Source organism: Antechinus flavipes, chromosome 5 (genome assembly GCF_016432865.1).
Source record: "Antechinus flavipes isolate AdamAnt ecotype Samford, QLD, Australia chromosome 5, AdamAnt_v2, whole genome shotgun sequence".
Classification (NCBI taxonomy): Eukaryota; Metazoa; Chordata; class Mammalia; order Dasyuromorphia; family Dasyuridae; genus Antechinus; species Antechinus flavipes.
Window position 1 is genome coordinate 292,782,708 of NC_067402.1, and position 21,458 is coordinate 292,804,165.

The 21,458-nt window shown below is 57.2% G+C and overlaps 2 protein-coding genes across 5 annotated transcripts in view; both read left to right on the forward strand.

Moving 5' to 3' along the window:
* Positions 1-2,398: 2,398 nt before the first annotated feature.
* On the forward strand, positions 2,399-12,718 carry HDAC10 (histone deacetylase 10). Of its 3 annotated transcripts, none has more exons than XM_051962611.1 (21): positions 2,399-2,491; positions 3,240-3,333; positions 3,813-3,947; positions 4,633-4,729; positions 4,902-4,999; positions 5,210-5,314; positions 5,815-5,883; positions 6,042-6,168; positions 6,576-6,641; positions 6,950-7,009; positions 7,284-7,373; positions 7,664-7,770; positions 7,861-7,928; positions 8,243-8,495; positions 8,712-8,796; positions 9,233-9,318; positions 10,404-10,463; positions 10,784-10,868; positions 11,620-11,805; positions 12,158-12,320; positions 12,420-12,718. In XM_051962611.1, exons 1-21 carry the CDS (start codon positions 2,434-2,436, stop codon positions 12,425-12,427), a joined length of 2,100 nt encoding a protein of 699 aa, XP_051818571.1. In that variant the 5' UTR covers positions 2,399-2,433; the 3' UTR covers positions 12,428-12,718. The 3 variants fall into 3 exon arrangements, with proteins under 3 accessions (XP_051818571.1, XP_051818570.1, XP_051818572.1); XM_051962610.1 differs by having other exon boundaries at positions 2,415-2,491; positions 3,237-3,333; XM_051962612.1 differs by having other exon boundaries at positions 2,415-2,491; positions 3,237-3,333; positions 10,407-10,463.
* A 1,161-nt stretch (positions 12,719-13,879) lies between these two features.
* The window catches only part of TUBGCP6 (tubulin gamma complex associated protein 6), a 36,398-nt gene continuing 28,819 nt past the window's right edge, over positions 13,880-21,458 (forward strand). Inside the window, exons 1-4 of one of the 2 annotated variants that reach the window (XM_051962607.1) lie at positions 13,880-13,964; positions 15,665-16,508; positions 17,649-17,812; positions 20,522-20,732. In XM_051962607.1, coding sequence (XP_051818567.1) covers positions 15,756-16,508; positions 17,649-17,812; positions 20,522-20,732 — 1,128 coding nt within the window. In that variant the 5' untranslated portion in view covers positions 13,880-13,964; positions 15,665-15,755. The remainder of the gene's footprint in view (positions 13,965-15,664; positions 16,509-17,648; positions 17,813-20,521; positions 20,733-21,458) is intronic. The other variant, XM_051962606.1, reaches the window with a different exon arrangement.

The window sequence follows — 21,458 nt, forward strand, 5'->3', positions numbered from 1 at the left end:
GGATAGCTACTAATGCCCGCCCCAGGGAGCCGATCAGTGCTTGGGAGGGAGGCTGCGGCGTCGGCATCGGTCTGGATCACTGGACGCACCAAAGAAGAAATCTGAGCCTCCGGCCCCTCTCACCGACATTTAAGGATCTCTAAGGCCCCCGTAAAGGATGGGATAGTTGTTTCCCAGCATCCTTCTGTTCCCGCAAAGGATGTTACAGTAAAACCAGTGAGCAAAACTGACGGTGATGACTAATAATAGTTTGTTTGGGCCTTAGAGGGCACATTCCCATCATTGTTAACAGGAAGGAAGGCTGGATAACTGGGCTGCCCTTAACACCACTGGCTCCTACTGGAATCTACTAAACTCAAGCACGCCCCCTGGTGGCCTTTCCGCGCCTCCTTAGGAACCTAGCCTGGATTCCCCCTCTCCCCCCAGTAGTATTTTATTTTTCCAATTACAAGTAAGGAGTTTTCAACATTCATTTTGGTAAGTTTTCAGCTCCAAATTTCTTTCCTCCTCCCTCCCTTAGCTCCGCTCCAAGACAGCAGGCAATCTGCTAGAGGTTATTCATGTACAATTCTTTTAAAACGTATTTCCATATCCGTCATGTTGTATAAAAAAATCAGAACAAAATACAACAAACAAAAAGGTGAAAATAATATGCTTCGATCCGCATTCAGTCTCCATAGTTCGATGAAGATGTGCATTCGGTCTCCATAGTTCTTTTTCTGGGTGTGCATCTACTGGATTATCTTGGATACTACACTACACAGTCGAGCAGAGCTAAGTTATCTTAGTTGATCAGCACATAATCTTGTGGTTACTCTGTACAATGATCTGGTCCTGCTCCCTTCCCTCAGCCTCAGTTGCTGTCAGTCTCTCCAGGCCTCTCTGAGGTCCTCCTGCTGGTCCTTTCTTACAGTAATATTCCATGGCATTCGTAGCCCATAACTCATCCGGCCATTCCCCACTGATGGGCGGCCCCGAATTCCCAGTTCCTTGCCCCTACGAGAGGGCGGCCGGAACATCCCTGCACCCGTGGGTGACAGCATCTCCTTTAGACCCGACTTTCTTTGCTTAACCTCACTCCATCCGTCGGTCAATAAACATTTATGAAACAGCCACACAGGCACAGTGTTAAAGCCCGGGAGGATGAGCAGGAACAGCATAGGATCAATAGGAGGCAATAACTGAGGCAAGACACGGAAATTGGGGAAGGGGGGGAGGGGGCTTCTGTAAAAGGTGGAATTTTAGTTTGGGACTTCCAGGCGGCCCGAAGGGCAGGAGTCGGAGCCAAGGAAAGAGAGCGCTTAAAGCACGTGTGGAAGCCAGAAAGAAGGCCGGCCCCAGATGCCCCGCTTCGGGAACAGACCGGAAACCGGTGACAAAAGATAGAAAGGCCCCTGTCCTGAGGGGGAGTGATATATAAGAGCCTGGAAAGGCAGGAGGGGCTCGCTGTTTGAGGGCTCGCAATGGCAAACGTTTGATTAGGGAGACTATAGGGAGCCGTTGGAGGTTTTTGAATAGGATCTCCCCTCGGGCAGCCAGCGTCTGCCCTTGGGGCTCCCAGGATCGTGGGTGTGTGTGTGTGTGTGTGTGTGGTGTGTGTGTGTGTGTGTGTGCAGGGTGCTGAATGGCCTTGGATTTGCTCTTTACACAATGGGCAGCCATTCGCCCGGCCGAGAACTCTCTCATTCTGGGGACGGAGGAGGAAACTGAGGCGGGCGGCGGGGCCCGAGGCGGCCGGTCAGTGGGCGGGGCAGGGCCTGGGGCAGCCTGGGTGAGCCCGGGGCCTCCCAGCTCCCTTGTCCGCCCTCCCCCAGCCAATGGCCGAGACTGGGGGCCCGGCTGCCTCTGCTCCGCCGGGTCCGGAAAGAGCGGGAGGCGCGAAGGCCGGGCAAACCTCCCTCGGACGAAGCTTGTCCCCGAGAGGTAGTGAGCTCCCGGGCTGCACCTCGGCCCGTGGGGTGGGTGTGCCGGGCGCGGGGTGTGCGCGTCCGGATCCAGCCCAGTCCGGGGGGACAGAGGTCGGGAGGAGAACCCTGGCGTCTCTCGGGCCAGCGGCGGGAGGCCCCAGACTCTAAGGCTTCCCCCATTCTCGGGGGGCGCCGGCTGGGAGGAAGGGCTGCGGTGGTGGGGGGAGCCTGGGCTCTGGAAGCCTCTAAACCTCAGCGAAGATAAGGGATCACCCCTCGTGACGACCCCGCAGGTGGGGAGGGGCTAGGTCCGGGACTCCGGGGGCGGGGCCTGCCAGGGGAGGCGTGGCCGGGCGTGGGGGTGGGGCCAGCGGTGGGCCGGCCCGGGAGGAGCCTGCTGCCGCGGCTCTAGAAAAAGGATCCGGAAGAGGTGTCCCGCGTGGCAGCGGGCCCGGTGTGTGGGTCCTCGGAGACCGGAGCCTTCTCCTTCGCATCCATCCCGTTCCGTTCTTCTTCTTGGGCGCCGATGCAGGGAGGGTGGGAGGCCGCGAGAGGCCGGCGCCTGAGGTCGTCCGCTGCCCGAGGTCGTTAGCGTGCTGCAACTGCCCTCCTGGCAGAGCGTGTGAGGGAGGAGGGAGGACCTGTTACACCCCCCCACCCCTGCCCAGCCCCACCCCATCCTACCCCAGACCGGGCCCTCCCTCTCTCCTCCCTCCCTGCCTCCATCCATCCTGTGCATGGCCGGGCTGGGGCGGGGGTCCCGTCCAGCCTCTCTCTTTGTGGGGCTTCAGCCTCCCTCTCCTAAAATGGAGGGAAACTTTCCTTGCCCAGCTCACCGCCCTCATGGTCGTTGGGATGAGGATGGGAGCCCCGGGCTCTCGGGAAAGCCGGGGTGGGCGGGAATAGACAGGGTAGGGCGCTCAGGCCCCCACCTAGAACAGGCTGGGAGGCAGGGAACGGAATGGGAATCTCAGCCGGCCCCCTGGAGGAGGCTTCCGCGGAACCGAGTCCTAAAAGAAGACGGGGGTTGTAAGGAGGAGCTGAGGCAGGTTTGCCCTGGGACTAGGCAAAGGCTCAGAAGATGGTCTGCGGCTCGCCCAGTGGGAGCCCGTGGGCACAGCCCAGAAGCACGAAGGTGAAACCGGCAGGATCTCTCAGGGAAGGGAGAAGGGCAGGCACCCGTAGGTGCCGAGGAGTCACAGAGCAGGGCCAGGATGGGACCTGGGGGCTGCCAGTTAAGGGAGTGACATGTATAAGCAGCGGGAGGAGGGAGAATGGCAAGAGGTCCCAGGGGGTGCAAAAAGAAAGCGCCATCTGCTCTCCTCCCAGCAGGCACAGGGATGGCTAAGAACAGGCCTCCAGGACCCCAGGGGACAGCCCTGATCTACGACAAGGACATGGCCCGGGTCCGGCTGCTCTGGGACGAGTAAGGGCCCCGCTCTATCGCTTTGGTTGGGAGGGGGGAAGTGTGGTGGATGTGAGCCCTGAGAGCTGCGAAGAGGTTGTTTCTGGTGCCCCTTGGAGAGGCTTTGAGGGAGCCCAGACCTGTTACAGTTTCTGTCTGGTGAGGCTGGCAAAGAGCTAAAAATGGCCAGGGTGGCCCAGCTGTGGCTTGCCTCATTTTGCCCAGTGGCCTCAATTTCTCCAAACGTGGTGGTCTCCAAGATCCCTCCTAGCCCTTAATTAAATGAATCTAGAACTCTCCCCTTGGATAACTGCCGGGTGATGACTCAGAGAACCTTGAGAGGTTCCCTCTCAGAGAGGGAAGTGACCTACCCAGGAACACAGAGCCGTGAGGGGCACGGCCAGCATGAGAACCCAGGGTCTTCCACGTGGAGACCACGGCCGAGTCCGGGCTGGCACCCGGTGTCCTGGTGGCCCCTGACGTGCCCTCCTCCACTGCAGCCCCGAGTGTGCCATCGAGGTCCCCGAACGCCTGACATCCACGTACTCCCGGCTTTGTCATCGAGGACTGGCACAGAGGTGTGTGCAGCTGCCGGTCCGCGAGGCCACGGAGGAGGACCTGGAGCTGGTGCACAGGTGAGTGGCCCTCGGGGCTGCGGCGGCCGGCAGAGCGCAGCAGAGGGACGCGGTCTGGCCCGGCTGCCCTCTCGCTGCCACTGTGTGACCCCCGGAAGGACCCCTTTTGGGGCCTCGGTATCTCTATTTACAAAGTGAATAGCTCAGTCCTCGTCTGCTTCCTGGGGGTGGGTTGGAGACCCCAAGGAGACAGTGGTTTTGAGAGGAACCAGCTGGATAAACTCCAGGTTCGGAGTGAGGAGCAATTACTGGCTTTTCTTCCCTCCACAAGGAAGGAGATTCCCCTTCTCCGAGGGCCCAAGAATCCCAGCCAGACCAAAATTAGCCCCTGAGTAGTTAGGGGGAGAGAACCTCGAGCTTGTGAATGGCCTCGCTGCCATCCAGAGGATAGACTCAGTTCACTTGGGGTCTGCAAACTCGTAGTTTACCCAGCGTTCTATCCCATGAAGACATCCAGTTTCTTGGCCCCCTACAATTTGGGGGAAGGGGAGGAAAACTTTAGGAAAGGAAATGGGAGACCTTAACACCTTTAATGCTGGAACAAGTGATGCCTTCCTCCTCTTCCATCCCTCCTCCTCCTCCTCTTCCTCCTTCTCCTCCTCCTCCTCCACTTCCTTCTTGTCTAGACAGCCCTGAGCTGTCCTGGGCCAGGCTTTGACCTCAGGTGTCTGACTTCTGCCTCCAGCCCAGAGTATGTGGCTGTGGTGAAGGGGACCCAGACCATGAGCAGAGAGCAGCTCCATACCCTGGCGCAGCAGTATGATGCCGTCTACTTTCACCCGGTTTGTGCCAGCCCCCCCCCCCCCAAGAGTCCTGCACCAACCCCTCCCCTTTTTATCTTTGTCACACACGTACGTGCACAAACACATACCCGTGCACGCACACAGGAAGGGGGTGTGGAAGGCACCACCTCCCAGACCCTGTCCAGGACGTCCATCCTCCTTCCCCCTCCAGAGTACGTTCCCTTGTGCACGGATGGCCGTGGGCGCCACCTTGCAGTTGGTGGACGCGGTCGTGACCGGAGCTGTAGGCAATGGGATGGCGCTGGTGAGGTAACAGTCCTGTGGCTGGGGCCAGCCTCCCCCTTCTCTTCCCCCCGGGACCCCTATGGCTGCAAGAACCCCTTCCAGGACTCCGGGGAATCACCCTCAGCTTGGATTAAATGCCTCCCGAGGTCCTGGGGCCCCCTGGACGTCCCCCCTCCCCCAGCCATCGGAAACAGGAGAGAAAATCATGGCCGTGTGTCCCCTCCATCCCCTCAGGCCTCCCGGACACCACAGCCAACGAGACGCCGCCAACGGCTTCTGCGTGTTTAACAACGTGGCCATTGCTGCCGAGCACGCCAAGCGGAGACATGGGCTGCAGAGGTGAGGGGCCATTTTCCTTAATGAAGAGGAAGAGCAGGCGGGGGCTATGTAGTCCTCTTTCCTAGCCATCCCCCAGGAGGCCATTAAAGGCCAGGCCGAGCCGAGGGCGGGCCCCCCGCCTAGGAAACCTGTGCCCACTGCTGGTCACATGGAGCCAAGAAAGAGTGCCGTGCCACACAGACCGCTGGTTTGGGGACAACACAGCTTTGATTTCCCTGCCATCCGGGCTTGTCTGTCACCAGAGGTTATTGTTTCCCAAATTATCTGTTTGGGTTCCTTGTTGCTTGGGGGTTAAGGGAACTGAGGATGGGGGCTGAGCCTTCTTGTGAGCACTACGGCTGGGGGCTACTCTGAGAATGGAGGTGACCCCTCCCCTTCCCAGCACCCCTTTCTCCTCACCAAAGAGCCTCTTAGCAAGAACCTGTCTTGGGGGCAGAAGAGGGGGAAAAGGGGCCCAGGGATGGGGGCCATTATTAGCCATTATCTCTGTCTCTCTCCAGGATCCTGATTGTTGACTGGGATATTCACCATGGGCAAGGGACCCAACGTGTCTTTGAAAATGATCGCAGGTCAGGAGATGCGGGCCTTGAAATTCTCTGGCCCTGAGGTCTTTTTAAAGGGAGCCTTGGAGTGCCTAGTTGGAGGGGTGGGGGTGACCCAGGGCAGGCTTCGTGTGTGTGTGTGTGTGTGGGGGGCAGGTCTTGAATCAGCCCCCTTCCCCTTCTAGCGTCCTCTATTTCTCCTGGCACCGATATGAGCACCAGAGCTTCTGGCCCCGGCTCCGCGAATCAGATTACGATGTGGTGGGTCAGGGCCCCGGCCGCGGTTTCACTGTCAATGTGCCCTGGAATAAGGTAGGGAGGGAAGGGCTGGGCCTGGTGCTCACTCCACCCCCAGGCTGCCCAAAGTCGGGCAGGGGCTACCCATCCCTGCTCCCTGCCCGGCCCCCTGGGATCCTTCCTGCTCTCCTTCCTTCCAGCCAGGCCTGCAGTGATTCTCTGCCGGGGATCTGGCTGTGTCTCAAGGAGGAGGGAGGACCAAGAGACTGAGCTGGCAGGGACCCGGCCTCTGCCTATTCCTCTCCTCCTCTGTCTCCCCATTCCCTTCCCTGTGCCCGCAGGTCCCCTGTGCTCTATCTGGCTTCTTCTCTGCCCCTCATTCCCTGCCGCTGCCATTCTTTCTCCTGCCCCTCATCCTTTTCCCTGCCCCCTCATCTTTCCCTTTCCCCACCTGCCCACTCTCTCATCTGCTCTGGCTGCAGGTTGGGATGAGAAATGCCGATTACGTGTCTGTCTTCCTCCACGTGCTGCTCCCACTGGCCATTGAGGTGATTGGAGGGGAGGTAGCGTGTGACTGTGGGGCAGAAGGCTATTGGAGGCAGAGGAGCGTGGGTATCAGTGGCCAGGGCGCCCACCTCTGGGAGTTGAAAAGGGCAGGGTTGTAATTTCTTCTTGGCTTCTCATTTAAGCTAGCAAAGACCCTTTGAAAAGACACTTGAGTGTGAACCAGCCATTTCAGTTGGAGTAATACTGAGGGAATAGGGCACGGTGGGGGAGAAGGGGCACGGCGGGGGAGAAGGGCCAAGCCAAGCCCCCCCATCTCCTTTCTCCTCTCTCTGTGCCGTGGTCCCTGAAGTTTGATCCCGAGCTCGTGCTAGTGTCGGCCGGATATGACTCCGGCATCGGGGACCCCGAGGTGAGCAGGGTTGGGAACAGAGTGGAGGAGCAGGGCTGCGCCGGCGGGGAGGAGTGGGTAGCGCCTGTGTCAGGGGTGAGGTTTGCATGGGGCGGGGTTGCCTCTCGGGTCCTTTCTGTCTCTGAGGTTCTGCAGATGGGCAGCATGATTGGGCAAGGAGAGGGCCCGGAGCCCAGGGCATGGCAGGACAGATAAAGGGGCCCAGGAGGATGAGGGCAGATGGGATCCATGGCCGTGCTGGCCTCCCTCCCAGCCTGCCTTGCTCCGGTTGTAGGGGGAGATGAAGGCCACACCCGAATGCTTCGCCCACCTGACCTTCCTGCTGCTGCCACTGGCCCGGGGCCGGCTCTGCGCAGTGCTTGAGGTGAGATCTGGCCCTGAGGTGCTGAGACCAGAGGCCCCGGCAGGCTTGCCCAGGTGCCCCAGAAAAATTGCTGGGTTGAAGTGGACTGGACTGGGCTGGGCTGAGATGGGCTGAGCTAGGCTGGGCTGTGCTAAACTAGGCCCAAAGAAGGGGCACCTCCACACCTGGCGTGCCCCAGGGCATCCGCGTGGCGGTCGGCCCCCCAGCCTCTTCTGGGCCAGCCTGTGTCCGAGTCCTTTAGGATCCCGGGCTCCCTGTCCCCTGAGCCCAGTGGCCATCTCTTCCCTCAGGGTGGCTATTACCTGCAGTCTCTGGCCGAGTGTGTGTGTCTGACCCTGCAGACTTTGCTGGGAGACCCTGTGCCAGCTCTCTCTGGGGAGCCAGTCCCTTGTTTGAGGTAATCCTGACCTAGGGACTTGGGGACCTTCCCTAGCTGGGGGATCCCCGAAGGCCTCCCCTGCCTCTTTAACCTCTGCCCCCATTGCAGTGCACTGGAGTCAATCCAGAACGTGAGAGCGGCCCATGCCCCGCACTGGGCAAGCCTCAGGCATGAAAGTAAGACTCGGGGCCCCCGGGAGTGGCTTGGCGTGGGGAGGGCCCGGGACCTTGGCTTCCTTCCTTGGGCTTCCATCTCCTCCCCAGCAAAGTTCCGAGGATATGTCCTGAGTTGGGGAGGATCACTCAGCAAGGCCCTGTGCCTTGATTTGTCCTTCCATAAAATGGGAACCATGGGAGTGGCAGCTTGATGGGGGAATAGGAGCCAGAGCTCCACGGGGTCCTGAAGGCCATTCTCGGCCTTTCTCCCAGAATCCGGCCAGCTCGGGCGGATGGAAGGAGCTTCCAGTTGACCTCTTTACCCATTTTTACAGACTCAGGCCCAGTTCTGACGCCTAGTACGTGGCAAGGGGACGCGGGACCCCCCCTAGTCGGGACCCCGTCCACAGGGACCACAGACGGGCTGAGGCCCCTCTTGGACAAGGTGCTCAGCTGCCCCCCACGTTCCCTGTGCACTGGCATCGGCCTGGCTGTCCCTGACTCGGCCTCCGGCCTTAACCTGCCTCCAGCTCTCCTGCAGGAGAAGGGCGTGCCTCTGCGTGAGGAGGAGGAAGCCCTGTGGGCCAGGTGAGGTCAGGCCCTCCGAGCCCGGCTGGTCGGGCAACGTTGGGATGAGGGCACCCTCGGGTGGCGCTGGAGGTCCGAGCAGGCCAGGAGCAGGTTTCTCTGCCCGGGAGCCCGTACTGCCCTTTAGGATGGGAGCGTCGGGCTGCGCGGTCGGGTCTCACACGCTGATGTGGGGGAGCCCGGCTCTCTGGGTGAGCCTCTCTGCGTTTGTGCCAGGCTGGACTCGGCCTTCCCGCAGGACCAGGCCCTCGCTGCTCTGGGGAAGCCCTTGGCTCTGCTGGACGAGATCCTCACTGGGCAGGTATTGTGTGGGCGTGTGCGGGCCGGGGAGCCCAACCAAAGCCCTGCGGGTCGTGGGCCAGGGCCGTCCCTCTCTGTAAAATGGGCACGATCCACCTCAAAGGGCTCGAGGTTGAGGAATGACTCCCTGGGTGGCTCGTGAAGGTCCCCAGCTTGTGGGGAGGCATGGGTGGGAAATGAGAAACCTCCGAGGGCCGCCTTCTTGGCCGCCGTGGGGACCGTGCCGCCCCCCAGGACTGTCCCGCCCAAACTGGGCTCCTTTCAGTCCAGATCCATCCTTTCTCTGGCCCATTTCTTTGACCCGGCCAGGCCTGGCCACAGGGCTCCAGAGGAGGCTCCTTGTGGGAGAGGAAGCAGGCCCAGGCTTCCCCTCTCTGGGCCCCATTTTCATACTGCTCCCCCAGGTGATGGGTCTGATTCCTCTCCTTGGTCCTCAGGTCAGGGCGGGGATCGCTGTGTCTCCCACAGTTTCAGCTACCACAGTGGCGGCCCTCCGCAGGACCCTCAGCTGCGAGGCCCCGAGGTGAGCCCAGCTCCAGGCCCGAGAAGAGAGGGCGGGAGGCTGCGTTTCTTCCTTGTTCCTAGAGGTCACCACCTGGGCCTTCCTGACCTCTCTCTCCCACACCCCTTCAGGCAGCCTTTGCTCAGCCCCAGACCACCCTCATTTCTTGAGTTCCCCCTTTTGGCTCCCCTGCCTGCCAAGAAGGCGAGCCCTTCCCTGACTCCTCCAGCCCTTCCCTGACTCCTCTAGCCCTTCCCTGACTGACTCCTTCAGCCCTTCCCTGATTCCTCCAGCCCTTCCCTGACTCCTCCAGCCCTTCCCTGACTCCTCCAGCCCTTCCCTGACTCCTCCAGCCCTTCCCTGACTCCTCCAGCCCTTTCCTGACTGATTCCTCCAGCCCTTCCCTGACTCCTCCAGCCCTTTCCTGACTGATTCCTCCAGCCCTTCCCTGACACCTCCAGCCCTTCCCTGATTCCTCCAGCCCTACCTTACTCCTCCAACCCTTCCCTGACTGATTCCTCCAGCCCTTCCCTGACTGATTCCTCCAGCCCTTTCCTGACTGATTCCTCCAGCCCTTTCCTGACTGATTCCTCCAGCTCTTCCCTGACTCCTCCAGCCCTTCCCTGACTGATTCCTCCAGCCCTTCCCTGACTCCTCCAACCCTTCCCTGACTCTTCCAGCCCTTCCCTGACTCCTCTAGCCCTTCCCTGACTGACTCCTTCAGCCCTTCCCTGACTCCTCCAGCCTTTCCCTGACTCCTCCAGCCCTTCCCTGACTCCTCCAGCCCTTCCCTGATTCCTCCAGCCCTTCTCTGACTCCTCCAGCCCTTCCCTGACTCCTCCAGCCCTTCCCTGACTCCTCCAGCCCTTCCCTGATTCCTCCAGCCCTTCTCTGACTGACTCCTCCAGCCCTCAGAGGTTGAGTCCCATAGGCCATCCCTACCCCACCCTCACCTGGACTGGGAGCTCCCTGAGACCAGGGCCCTGGGCTGCCCTCTCTCCCCCCAAGACTGGAAGCTCCCTGAGGGCAGCGTCTGGGCTCCCTCTCTGTGCCCCCCGGTTGGGGTCTTTGCTGTGGCTCTGACACTGGTCCCGCTCTGTGTTCAGCAGGCTGCTCTGTGTGACTCTAGGAGACCTGGACGTTCCTGAGGACCTGAGGGATGATGGGTAGGGATGGCCTGGGATGGCCACGCTTCCCTGTCCCCCGTACCATGAGGGCATTGACCTGCAAACCCTTCGGACAGCCTGCTGGGCAGGCTGAGCCCTGGTCTGGACAGCCCGGGGTGGGAGTGGGGGGTTACTGATCTTGCGACCTTGGTCATGTGCCTTGTGCTTCCTTCTCTGCCCCTCTCCTGGGAGCGAGGGTCCCCTAAGATACTGGGGAGCGAGGTCCCATGTAAGACTGCACAGAGACGTGGGGGGAAAGGAGGGTAGAAAGAACATGTCATTCAAACAGCCTCTTCTGTACCCCGCTCCCGCCCCCACAGCCGAACACTCCTGCTAAACATCGGGGGGAAGGAGCAGCCAGAGGCAGCCCCGTCCCCCATGTGCATCCGCCTGGTGGGGCACGAGGTGAGAGCTGCTGGGGCACTGGGAGAGGAGCCTGGACCACGGACAGACAAGCCCTGACAGGACCGATTGGGACTAATTAGTGGGGGGGCACTCGAAGAAGGGAGGGCCGAGAGGCTGCCTCTAGAAGGTGCCATCCGAGGGAGATTTGGTGAAGAGGACGGGGGTGTGGAGGGGGAGGAAGGGGAGAATGCCCGCAGCTGAGGCATTGGAACAGGAGCCAGGGCCCCAGGGTCATGGAGCGTGGGACAGAAGGGAAACAGAAGAAGCGGGAAAGGGCAGAGGGCACGGCAGGGGCTTTTGTGGAATGAGGACGGAAGCTGGATTGCAGAGAGAGGGAGGGAGGGAAGGAGAAGGAGGGGTAGAGAGAGAGAGAAAAAGGGGGAGGGAGAGGAGAGGGGGGAAAGAGGAGGAAAGGGGAGGGAAAGAGACAAAAAGATGGGGGTAAAGAGAGAGGAGAGAGGGGCAACTGGCCATTTGGAGCCCCAGAAGATGTTAGGCCCAAGCCAGACCAGTGGCTGCCTTTCTCAGGCTCTCCATGGGCACGTAGATGTTGGGGGCAAGAAAAAGCATTGGGGACTCCAGGTCAGCCATGAGACTCCATGGCTTCCCCCCTCCCCCCCCCCAATGCCCGGCAGTGATCCCTGATCTCTCCCCCCTGCTCCCTGCACTACCTTTGTTGGGGCCCAAGGGCAGGAGAGGAGGCCCACAGCCACATCCTGCTGCTCTCTGCTCATCCCCTCCTTCTTCTCAGGCCACAGAACCCGGGAGCTTCCTCTTGGCCCTCACCAGCCTCATCCTCCCGGTGGCCTACGGTTTCCGGCCAGAGCTGGTGCTTGTGGTCCTGGGGCCCGGCTGTGGCCTCCGCAGCCTGGACGTGGATCTGCTCACCAGGCTGCTCCAGGGACCTGCGGGGGGCCGGATGCTGCTGCTGCTCCAGGTGGGTGAGACCCTTTGTGTTGCGGGGAAGCTGGCGGCTAGGAGCTGCATCCCCAGGCCCAGTCTTCTATCGGACCCCTCTCGAGTTGGAGGCCACAGAGCAGAATCCCCTCTACTGTCTCCCTGAGAAGTGGGCCCCAGGCTTTGCTTGAAGCCTTCCAGGGATGGGGAGCTCACTACCTCTCTACCATCAAGCCAAAATCCTTCTCTCTGCAACTCCCCATCCCTCCCGGTGAAGATGCCCTGGCCCCTGGGGGAGGCGACCTTGAGATCCTGAGCTCATTCCCTCGCCCCTCAGGGCTCCTGAGCGGGAGGTGGGGGGCGTGTAGCAGCTGTCTTGTCTCTGGCCGCAGAACCCTGAGCTCCCATTGGTAGAAGCTCTGGCCTGGGCCCTGGTGGGCCGACCCCTCCCCAGCACCTTGGGCCCCTTCCACTCGGCCTCCCCGGAGCAAGCCTCGGCCGTCACCCGTCTGTGCCGGCAGCTACAGCAGGACTGGCCCATGCTGCAAGTGTCCGGTGAGTGTGGGGGGGGTGAGCCCTCGTTCTGAGAGCAGCAGGGCTTGGGGGTGGGGCTGCAGTCTGTGCTGACCTTCCCTTGCTCTGTGCTTGCCGCAGTGACCTGAAGCCCGCTCCTCGGGGCAGGTGAACCCCAAAACCAGGACCAGCCAGACACTGCCCGGGAATCACCGCCAAAGTTGCTGGCCTCAGTGCTGACCAACGGACCCTGGGTCCCGAGCCTGGGGTTAGAAGCAGCTGATTTGGATTCGAACCCCACCTCCCCTACTAGGTGCCCGCGTGGTCTCGGACTGGTCACTTCCTTAGCTTCTGTCCTTTGTATGTTGTTGGAGCTGGACTCTCTGATCTTCCAGTTCTGAATGGCCCCGGGGTTTAATAAAAATAACAGCTGGCTCATACTTGGGTTTTAAGGTTTGCAAAGCGCTTTGCCGATCAAACATTAAATGTGGAGAAAGCGCCTCTTATGTGCCAGGCACTGTGCCAAGTGCTGGGTTACGGAAGTAGCGACAAAGCCTCTTTCCTCAAGTAGCTTAAAATCGAAAGGGGGAGACACAAGCAAAGATGTAGGAGCCTGGACATCCAGGAGGAATAGAAAATTCTTCACCAAGAGATGGGGGAAGGCTTCCTGCAGAAAGTTGGGACTTCCAGGAAGCCAGAGAGATCAATAGTGCCAGAAGGAGAGGCATGGAAGCCTGAAAACAATCCTGGGAGGGAGCTGCTGGTTTTGTTCCCGTTTCACAGCTGAGTAAACTGAGACAGGCAGAAACTAAGTATGTCAGGCTGGCCAGGACTCTGGTGCCCTCTCGTGGCCACAGTTGGAATTAACTCACTACTAGTCCTTGCCCTGACCCCCAGGAGCCTGGCCTGGTTGAGCTCGTGGGGAGACCAAGTCCCTACTGGGCGTTCTTTGCTTTCATCCCATGCTCCCTCGGGACCTCTGGGCCAGAACCTGTTTTCCCCAGCCACCCATAAAGTGCCTACTGAGCGCGAGCGTTGTTTTGGGCAGATACAGGTTAGGCCGGGCCGCCCTGCGCTCGGGCACCTCACAGTCTAGCTCTGTGGTGAGGGTAGTCATGGGGCACCTGGGGCGTTTGTTCTCCTTAGCCCAGCCAGGCTTCCGGGAAGAGGCGGCGGGCACTTCTCGGAGAGGGGGAGGGGCGGGGCTCTGGGCACGGGCAGCCTGGGGACAAAGGACTGGCAGGGAGAAAGTGCAGCGCCCGGCCCAGGACTCTGCCTTGAAACCTTGGGGGGCCAGGGTTGTTCCCCGGCGCTGCCCACACCCTAAACTCGGGCCCTTGGGGGCCGAACCTTTCCTGTGGTAACCAGTTTTAAATGGGGGGGAAAGCTTCCTCGAGCTCGTGGTCCGGTGTTGTGCGCAGGCCTGATACAGTGATAGGACTAACAGGATCACGTGGCCTAGAAACTTGCGCAGGCTCAGTACAGTAGTAGCGCCTCCTGGATCACGTGCTCCGGTATCACGCCCAAGCCTAGTATAAAAGGAGACCCTCCTGGGTCATGTGGTTCCTCCCACCTCCCCGTGGAGCGCGGGATACAGTCGTAACGTCCCTAGCGTGCTGACGTCATTGGCGTTTTACGGCATCAGTCCGCGCCCTTGTTGGGAGCCGCTCCATCCCGTCCGCGGCGGTGAGTCCGCTTTTCCGCTGGGGATTGTGGGGCGGGGGCCGAGCCCCAGCGTCCTTACAAAGTCTTCTCTCGGGACCCCACCCCATTTTTCAGGCCCCGGGTGGCGTGGTCTCAGGGCCCGCCTGCGCGAGCGGACCCTCCCCTCTGCCTGGTTCACTCGTTCATTCATACACTCGTTCGCTCCCTCCCGGCCCTGCGTTCCCTCCGCAGGTTCCCCCTTGGGCCGCGCAGCCAGACCCGGTGCCTCGGTTTCCTTTTCTCTAGAACCGGGTCCCTTCCGGCGCCCAGTCCGGGACCCTCCCACCGGACGCAGCGCCGGGGAACAAGACGGGGCAAGTCCGGAGGAGGGCAGGGCCGGGGAGGGGGCGCTTGGCCCTGCTCTGTCTCACCGCTCTCTTTCCCACCCCTTCTTCTACCTTCTCTCCCTACCGGGACGTACTCTTTCCCCTTCCTTTCCTCCCCCTTCCCTTATCCTCCCCTTCCCCCTTCTTTCTAGTTCCCTTTCTTCCCTCCCTCCCCTCCTCTTCCCTCTTCTCCCTGTTCTCTCCTCTCTCCTTTTTCCTCCCCCTCCCTCCTTGTGTTCCTATCACTCCTCAGCACAGCCGGCTTTCTCTTACAATTCACGGGTGGGAAATTCCTGGAAGGCAAGCCCTTGTGACTCTCCTCCTCTCCCCCTCCCGCGCCCCCCACCTCCTTCCCTTCCCCTACGTCCCCCCCCCCCCCAAAAAAAATGCTGGAACCTTCTCACCCTGATTTCTCCCCTGTTTTCTCTGAGATTCTTCTCCTGTCCTTTAGCAGTGACTAAATAATAAACGTTTGTTTATTTTTATTATTTCCAGCTGGTGCCAGCTGGAAAAGGATTTTATTTTATTTTTTAAAGTTACTTATTTAACAGGCAATTGCTTTATAAATCACGTTGTGAGGGAAAAATCAGAGCAGAGGGGAAAAACTACGGGAGAGATTAAAAAAAAAAAAAAAACCAGAAAAAAGAAGTGAACCTAGAATGTGTTGATTTACATTCCATCTCCATAGTTCTTTTTCTGGATGCAGGTGGCATTGGATCACGGAACCACTGAGCAGAACCGAGCCTTTCATAGGGATCATGGCATGTTGTTGCTCTTACTGTGTACAATGTATTTCTGGTTCTGCTTGTGTCACTCAGCATCAGTTCGTGTAAATCTTTCCAGGTCTTTCTAAAATCAGCTGGTTCATCATAAACATAACATAAACATAAAGAACAATAATATTCCATAACCTTCATAGACCACAGCTTGTTTAGCCGTTCCCCAATTTTTCAATGTTTTGCTACCACAAAAAGAGCTGCTACAAACATTTTTGTACATGTGGGTCCATTTCCCTCCTTTATGATTTCCTTGGGATACAGACCCAGTAATAGCACTGCCTGGTCAAAGAATATGCACAGTTTGATGCCCTTTGGGCAGAGTTCCAAATTGCTCTCCAGAATCATCAGATCAGTTCACAACTTCACCAACAATGCCTAAGTGTCCCAGTTTTCCCACATCCCTTCCAACATTTAGCTGAACCAGAGATTCTCTGGCCCTGCCTTCTGGTACGTCTGCTTTTCCCACAGCATGGCCCAACATTTCTGCTGCTGGGCTGTCCAGTGCTTAGGGGACCTGGGACTTGGGTCAAAGGTTAGAATAGCGAGTAATCGTCCTTTTTCTTGGTATCTTTCACAGGCCATGTAGGACATAGAACTGATGACGGTCTTCTCTCACCCGTGATTTGCCACATCTGGGCGAGTGCTTCAGTCACTTGCTGCCCGAGGGAATGGCCAGCATCACCCAGCTGTTTAATGAGCTGTGTGAGGCTCACCTGGGGCACGTGCGTTGGAAGGCCCACCGTGGCAGGCATGGTGCCAGCCTGCGGAGGGCCAAGCAGGGCCTAAAAAGGGTGGTCTATGATGCCCTTTTTGTGGACCTCTTCCAGGATGAGGGCCACAAGCCACCATCAGCTGGGTCCCAGCTTCCTGTGAAGAACAAAATCCTCATGTTGTCCTTCAACTTGCGGGTTGGGGGCCTGGGGCCTGATGCTGACAGGCTGGAGGAACTAGTGGAGGGCTTGGAGGCGGCCCCTGCCCTTGGCCTGCCTCTGGCTGACATCAGGGCTGTGCTGGACCTGTTGGTCCACCTGGCGGGGAGCGGCCCGCCGCTGCTCCTCCCTCCGAAGAGAGACTATTTCCTGAATAACAAGCACGTGGGCAGGAACGTCAAGCATCAGGGCTACGATTATTACGATGTAAGCGTGTTTGAGGCCGACGCGCGCTTCCTGATCGCCAGCCAAGAGCAGCAATGCCGCGACGTGATTCAGAAGACGCTGCAAGTGATGGAGGCTGCGCCGGGCACCGGCCTGCCCTCCATCGGGCTGTTCGCCCAGAACTACCCCGGCGTGGACAGGTTCGAGAGAGAGACCCATGGCTCTCTCTTCGGGGCCCTGGTGCACAGCCGCACCTACGACATGGACATCAAGCTGGACCTGCCTCCCGTCCCCGACAACGCCGACTTGTCCGGCATCGCCATCCAAGTAGGGGAGCCCGAGGTTTTCCCAGTACTAGGGTTCAGGAGCCCCAGAGAGCTCTTATCTGAGCTTTGTGTCCTTTTCATCCTGGTGCCCAAGTTGCTGTACCTGAGTACTCACTTAATAGAACTTCTCATGGCTCTGAGCCCACTTTGGGAGAGGGGATATCTCACTCAGGGCTTCCTTATCAGTCATTAAACACTTAAGAAGCACCTACTGTGTGCCAGGCACTATGCTAAGCATTGGGGATACAAAAAGATTTTAAAAAATAATGCCCGCCCTCAGGGTGCTTACAGTTCAATAGGGGAGACAAGCAAACAGATACACAGAATAAGTCATTTACAGGATAAATAGGAGATAATTCACAAAGAGAAGCACTGGAATTAAGAGGGGCTGGGAAAGGTGGAATCCCAGGTTCATCCCTCTTTTCCCTTCTGCCAATGAAAGCAAAGTTATTAAGGCCAGGCACGGTGCCAAGGGCTGGGGCTGCAGAGAGGAAGCCGAGCCAGTCCCCTGCCCTCAGGGAGCGCCCAGGGAGTTCTGAGGTGCTTGGTGTTCTCTGGCTGACCTTTGTGCCCGTCTCCTGACAACCTCTTAGTGGCTCCAGTTCCACCATTGGGAGCTGCCCCTGGGCCTGGCGGTGACCCCTGCCCGCCGTGGCTTTGGAGAATATCTTTTTGGGGGATGGGCAGTTGGGGTTAAGTGACTTGCCTTAAGGGACACAGCTAGTAAGGCCAGAACTCAGTCCCTTCTAACTTCAGGGCTGGTCCCCTAGGTGCCCTGGAAACTTCCTTTGGGACTTTATTTTTGGAGATTCGGATGGTCCTGGTAGCTCCCAGTCTTGAGGGCTTCCGAGTAGAGGGTACCAGGTGTGTATTGGGGTGGGGAGCTCCATCCTGCACAGCCCTTTGCGCATCCCTCTGGCCAGCCCCACTTGTAGCCAGGGTTCTCTGAGGCTCAAAAGTTCACAAACACTGATCATTGTGGCCTTTTGGAGCTAATGGGGTCCTATACGTATAAGTAGAATTGAGAAGACAGAAAAAAGAGTAAGCTGTGACTGAGAGGGCCCCACCACGGATCTAGCCAGAAGCCCCCCGGTTTACAGAAAGGCTCGAGGATGATTTTGTTCCTCTTGCGGATCTGCAGGTTCCTCAGAGCATCGATCAGTCGGAAGATGAAGGGTTCCAGTCAGCATCGAATCTGACTCCAGATTCCCAGTCAGAGCCCAGCATGACCCCAGACATCGACCTCTGGGATGCTGCGCTTAATTACGAGCCCAGCAAACGCAGGTGTTGGGAGAGAATTGGCTGGTAGGTGGGATGCTATCTGGGTTGGGCATGGTGCCATGGCAGAGGGCTCAGCTGGCAGAGGGGGCCGGGCTCTAGCCCAAGGCGGGTCTGCTACCATCTCAGTGAAGCTTGTATCAGGGCAGGCACGAGACAGAAATGGCCTGGAACCAAAGGTTGGTTCACTCCAGGCCCTGGAGCTGTAGGCCTGGCTGCCTACTTCTGGGTTCCGAGGGTAACCCAGAAGAGGCATCACAGCAGATTGAGAAGATCAGCGACCCCAGTGAAACTGGAAGCCCGGGTCCCATTTTACAAATGAGATCAGAGTTTAGAGTGGGGAGGGGGCTTAATCAGGGTCACACAGCTGACACGTGTTAGAGGCAGGATCTGAGGCCTTGTGGGCTCCTATGTTAGAGCCCAGAGCAGGAGCTGGACAGTCCCCATCTGGATCAGCCCCAAACTGCCATCCTACCAGGCCCCTCATTTTTTTTTTCTGAGCTAAGAAGCAGAATCCCAGAGGTCCAGTAGGACCTCTTCCTCCTTCCGGTGGACTCAGCTCCTTTCTGAGATGGCTTCTGCCTCAGTGGGGCAAGGACACATGATGACTACAACTTAAAAAAAAAATTATAGGATGCTTCAGATCAGGGACTTTGCTGTTCTTATGTTCCCTCTTGTACCCAGTGTGGCGCGTTGCCCAGAGTAGGTGCCCCAGGAACATTTAAGGAATTGAAACAGTTTTTTTTTTTTTTTTCATTTAAGATTTTCACATCTAAATCTTTTTTTTTTTTTAATCATGAACTCAGTCATCACCAAACAAGAGTTGCTGAGTCTAGAAAGCACAGAGAAGATGATTGTATATGAAACTGTAAATTTTTGATATGTAGTTTTTTTGTATCAAGGTATGTAACATTGAAGTCAATAGTAACAGAATTGTATGTATATGAAATTGAGCTTTAGAAAGTGCTTCCTTATAGTGAGCCGAGTCTGCTTCTACCTATCTCTTACTGGCTTGGCTCGGCCTTGGAGCCTTCCTCCACAGGCGGGGTGTACCTGACCGAAGGGCAGGGAGCTCCCCGGATGGCATCCTGACCCTCAGCAGTCGCTCTGTGGCTCTGGGCGTCATCTCTCTGAGCCTCGGCTCCCTGTGTGTAAACTGGGGGCAATGATACTCGTCCTGCCTGCCTTGTGGGGTTGTTGCCGGGAAAGTGCTCGAGAACTGAGCTAACTAACTGTGAGGTTATTGTTTAATGGGATGCTCATCAGGCCTTTAAGGAGTGGTCACGGCCTTCCTCCTGCGGCTCTTTCCCAGGCAGCGTGTCTGCTACTTTCAGTGAGCTGATCCTTCTCTTTGTTTCAAGGCTTCTTCTCTTTTCTACATGTGGTCATTTGATATGTCCTCCCCCGTGCTCCAGGCTGGAGCCCCTGCCTGCTTTGCTCAGGGGCCACAGCTGGACATTGCTTCAGGCTCCAGGCAGTCAGGGCCCTTCTCAGCTCCTCTTGAACTCATGGACCTTTTCCACATCGTCTGTTGTTAAGTCCAGTCAGTCTTCTCATCTTATACTTGTACATTTAGTTTTTTGAACCTAAATTCTGAATTTTATAATTAGCCTTGTTAAATTTAATGAACATTTTCTATCATTTTTCTTCCTTTCCTTAGCTAACCAAATTTTATCATATTGATCTAGAAATTGTGGCTGGAGCTGCACAAAGCAAGTCTAGAGACAGGTTTTAGAATTCAGGTAGCAGTATAATTAATCACTTTCGGTGTAAGGAATATATTTTGCAAACTAGAAGTTCTGGGCATGAGACTTCCAGTTGTTGCAGGAAAAATAGAAGGATTTTATACACAGATTATAAGTGGGAAGGGAGAGGAAGGGTGAATTATACAGTCATTCCCAGGGTTTGAATTGTTTCTCACATTAAGCCCACGAATGAAAGACAATACAACAGTTCTTGGATTGTTTTGTATCTTGAGGGTCGTATGTGACTATCCCCTCCCCAGGGTACAGAACCAGAGTCTTGTGACAGGAACAGTTTTCTGTAGTTCTCACTTCGCTTAAGGTACACAGGTACAGTATTACACCAGAATGTAGCTATTATTAGAATGATTGATCATTCTGACTCCTAAGCCAGAAAAGGAAGCTCTGTGAAATCTAAATTGTTGTTTTATTTATGTATAATATAAATGTATGTGGCAGTTTTTGACAAGCCCATAATGGCAATATGGCAAGCTGGCGGCCAGACCCCCAAGCCAAGCAGGCAGCAGCTTCGCAGCCTGGGGGTAGTCAGGTCTGGGAGCATTAGGTTTGGTTCTAGTTATTTTGGACATATAAGCAGACCACATATCGAATGGAATCAGGATGAGAAGAGCCCTTGACACAGCCTTCGAGTGAAAAGACCCAGGTTCCAGTTAATAATCTCCCACTTCCTAACTTTCTCTCAGTTTCCTTATTTCTTAACGCGAAGGTTGAACTAGATGCTTGCTCAGGTTGCTTGAGCCAACTCTGACTTTCTGTGGTTCTGTCTCCCTTTGAAAGATGCCTTTCCTCACAGAAAATGAAATAGGACTCTCCTGGCCACTGACAGGCTGTCTCTGCTGGTTCTTTCCGGCTTTGGTCCCAGAGCTCTCGGCCCCGGCGGGCACTCGCTCTCTCCCTCTTGGGGTTTGGGGTAACTGATGGACGAACGGGGCCGGCACAGAGGCGACCTTTCTTCTTGGTGTTTCCCACACAGTCCACCTGGGAATAAAGAAGAGCCATACCTCACGGAGGCTGGGAGGGAGGCCTTCGACATGTTTTACCGCCTCCGGGAAGGGGAGCTGCAGCTTCTGCACAGCAGTCTGCTCCAGCTGCCGCCCCTGTTCCTGATGAAGGAGAAGGAACTGGTCAAAGACGTCCTGAACGTCCTCATCGGGGTGGTGTCGGCCACCTTTTCCCTCAGTCAGGTGAGTCCCGGCTCCCTCTGGGGAGGGTCCTCTGCTTTGGTTCTGAGGAGGCCTGGGCGAGGGGAGGCAAGTTCTAGGTGTTTTCACAGCTTCAGTCAGACGCCTGGGTGGGGGCGTCTCTTAGAGCTGCCGTGAATAAGGCTGTGCCAAAGGGCCTGCTGTGCCCTCCAGGCAGACCACAGCTGGAGCAGCAGCTGGATCTGGGCCAGGAAGGGCATTGGCCACTAGGCAGGGCAGGGCAGCTGGACCAGCAGGGGAGGACTATTTTTTATTTAATTTTTTCCCTTTGAGTACCAAAGGAGCCACATCATTTCCACATAGAGGAAGTAGAGCCGGCATCCAGGTGACGCTGCAACTCACATTTAATCATACAAATTGCTTTTTAAGATGCATAATTCATCCCATTGCTTTCAAGGCCTTCTGGTTTTTTGTGTGCTTTTAAAAGTGTACCCCTGCACTTCTTTCTCTCGGGGTCAGCAAGTCTTACCCATCTGCCCCACTCTGCGTCTCTCCCCTTCAAAGAGTAAAAGCACAGCTGATGCTGTCTGAGGTTATCCTGAAGGGACCAAGGGCATGTCCTGGAGAAGAAACCAAATGTTTTGGGGAAGCTGTGGCAGGGATTGCTATTGAGGAGGGGCTGACCAGGTGGTCTCTGAGGGCCCTTGTCTGGGGTCTGAAATTCGGTTTTTGACCTTGCTTTTTATTGATTCAGCTTTTAGGAGTGCT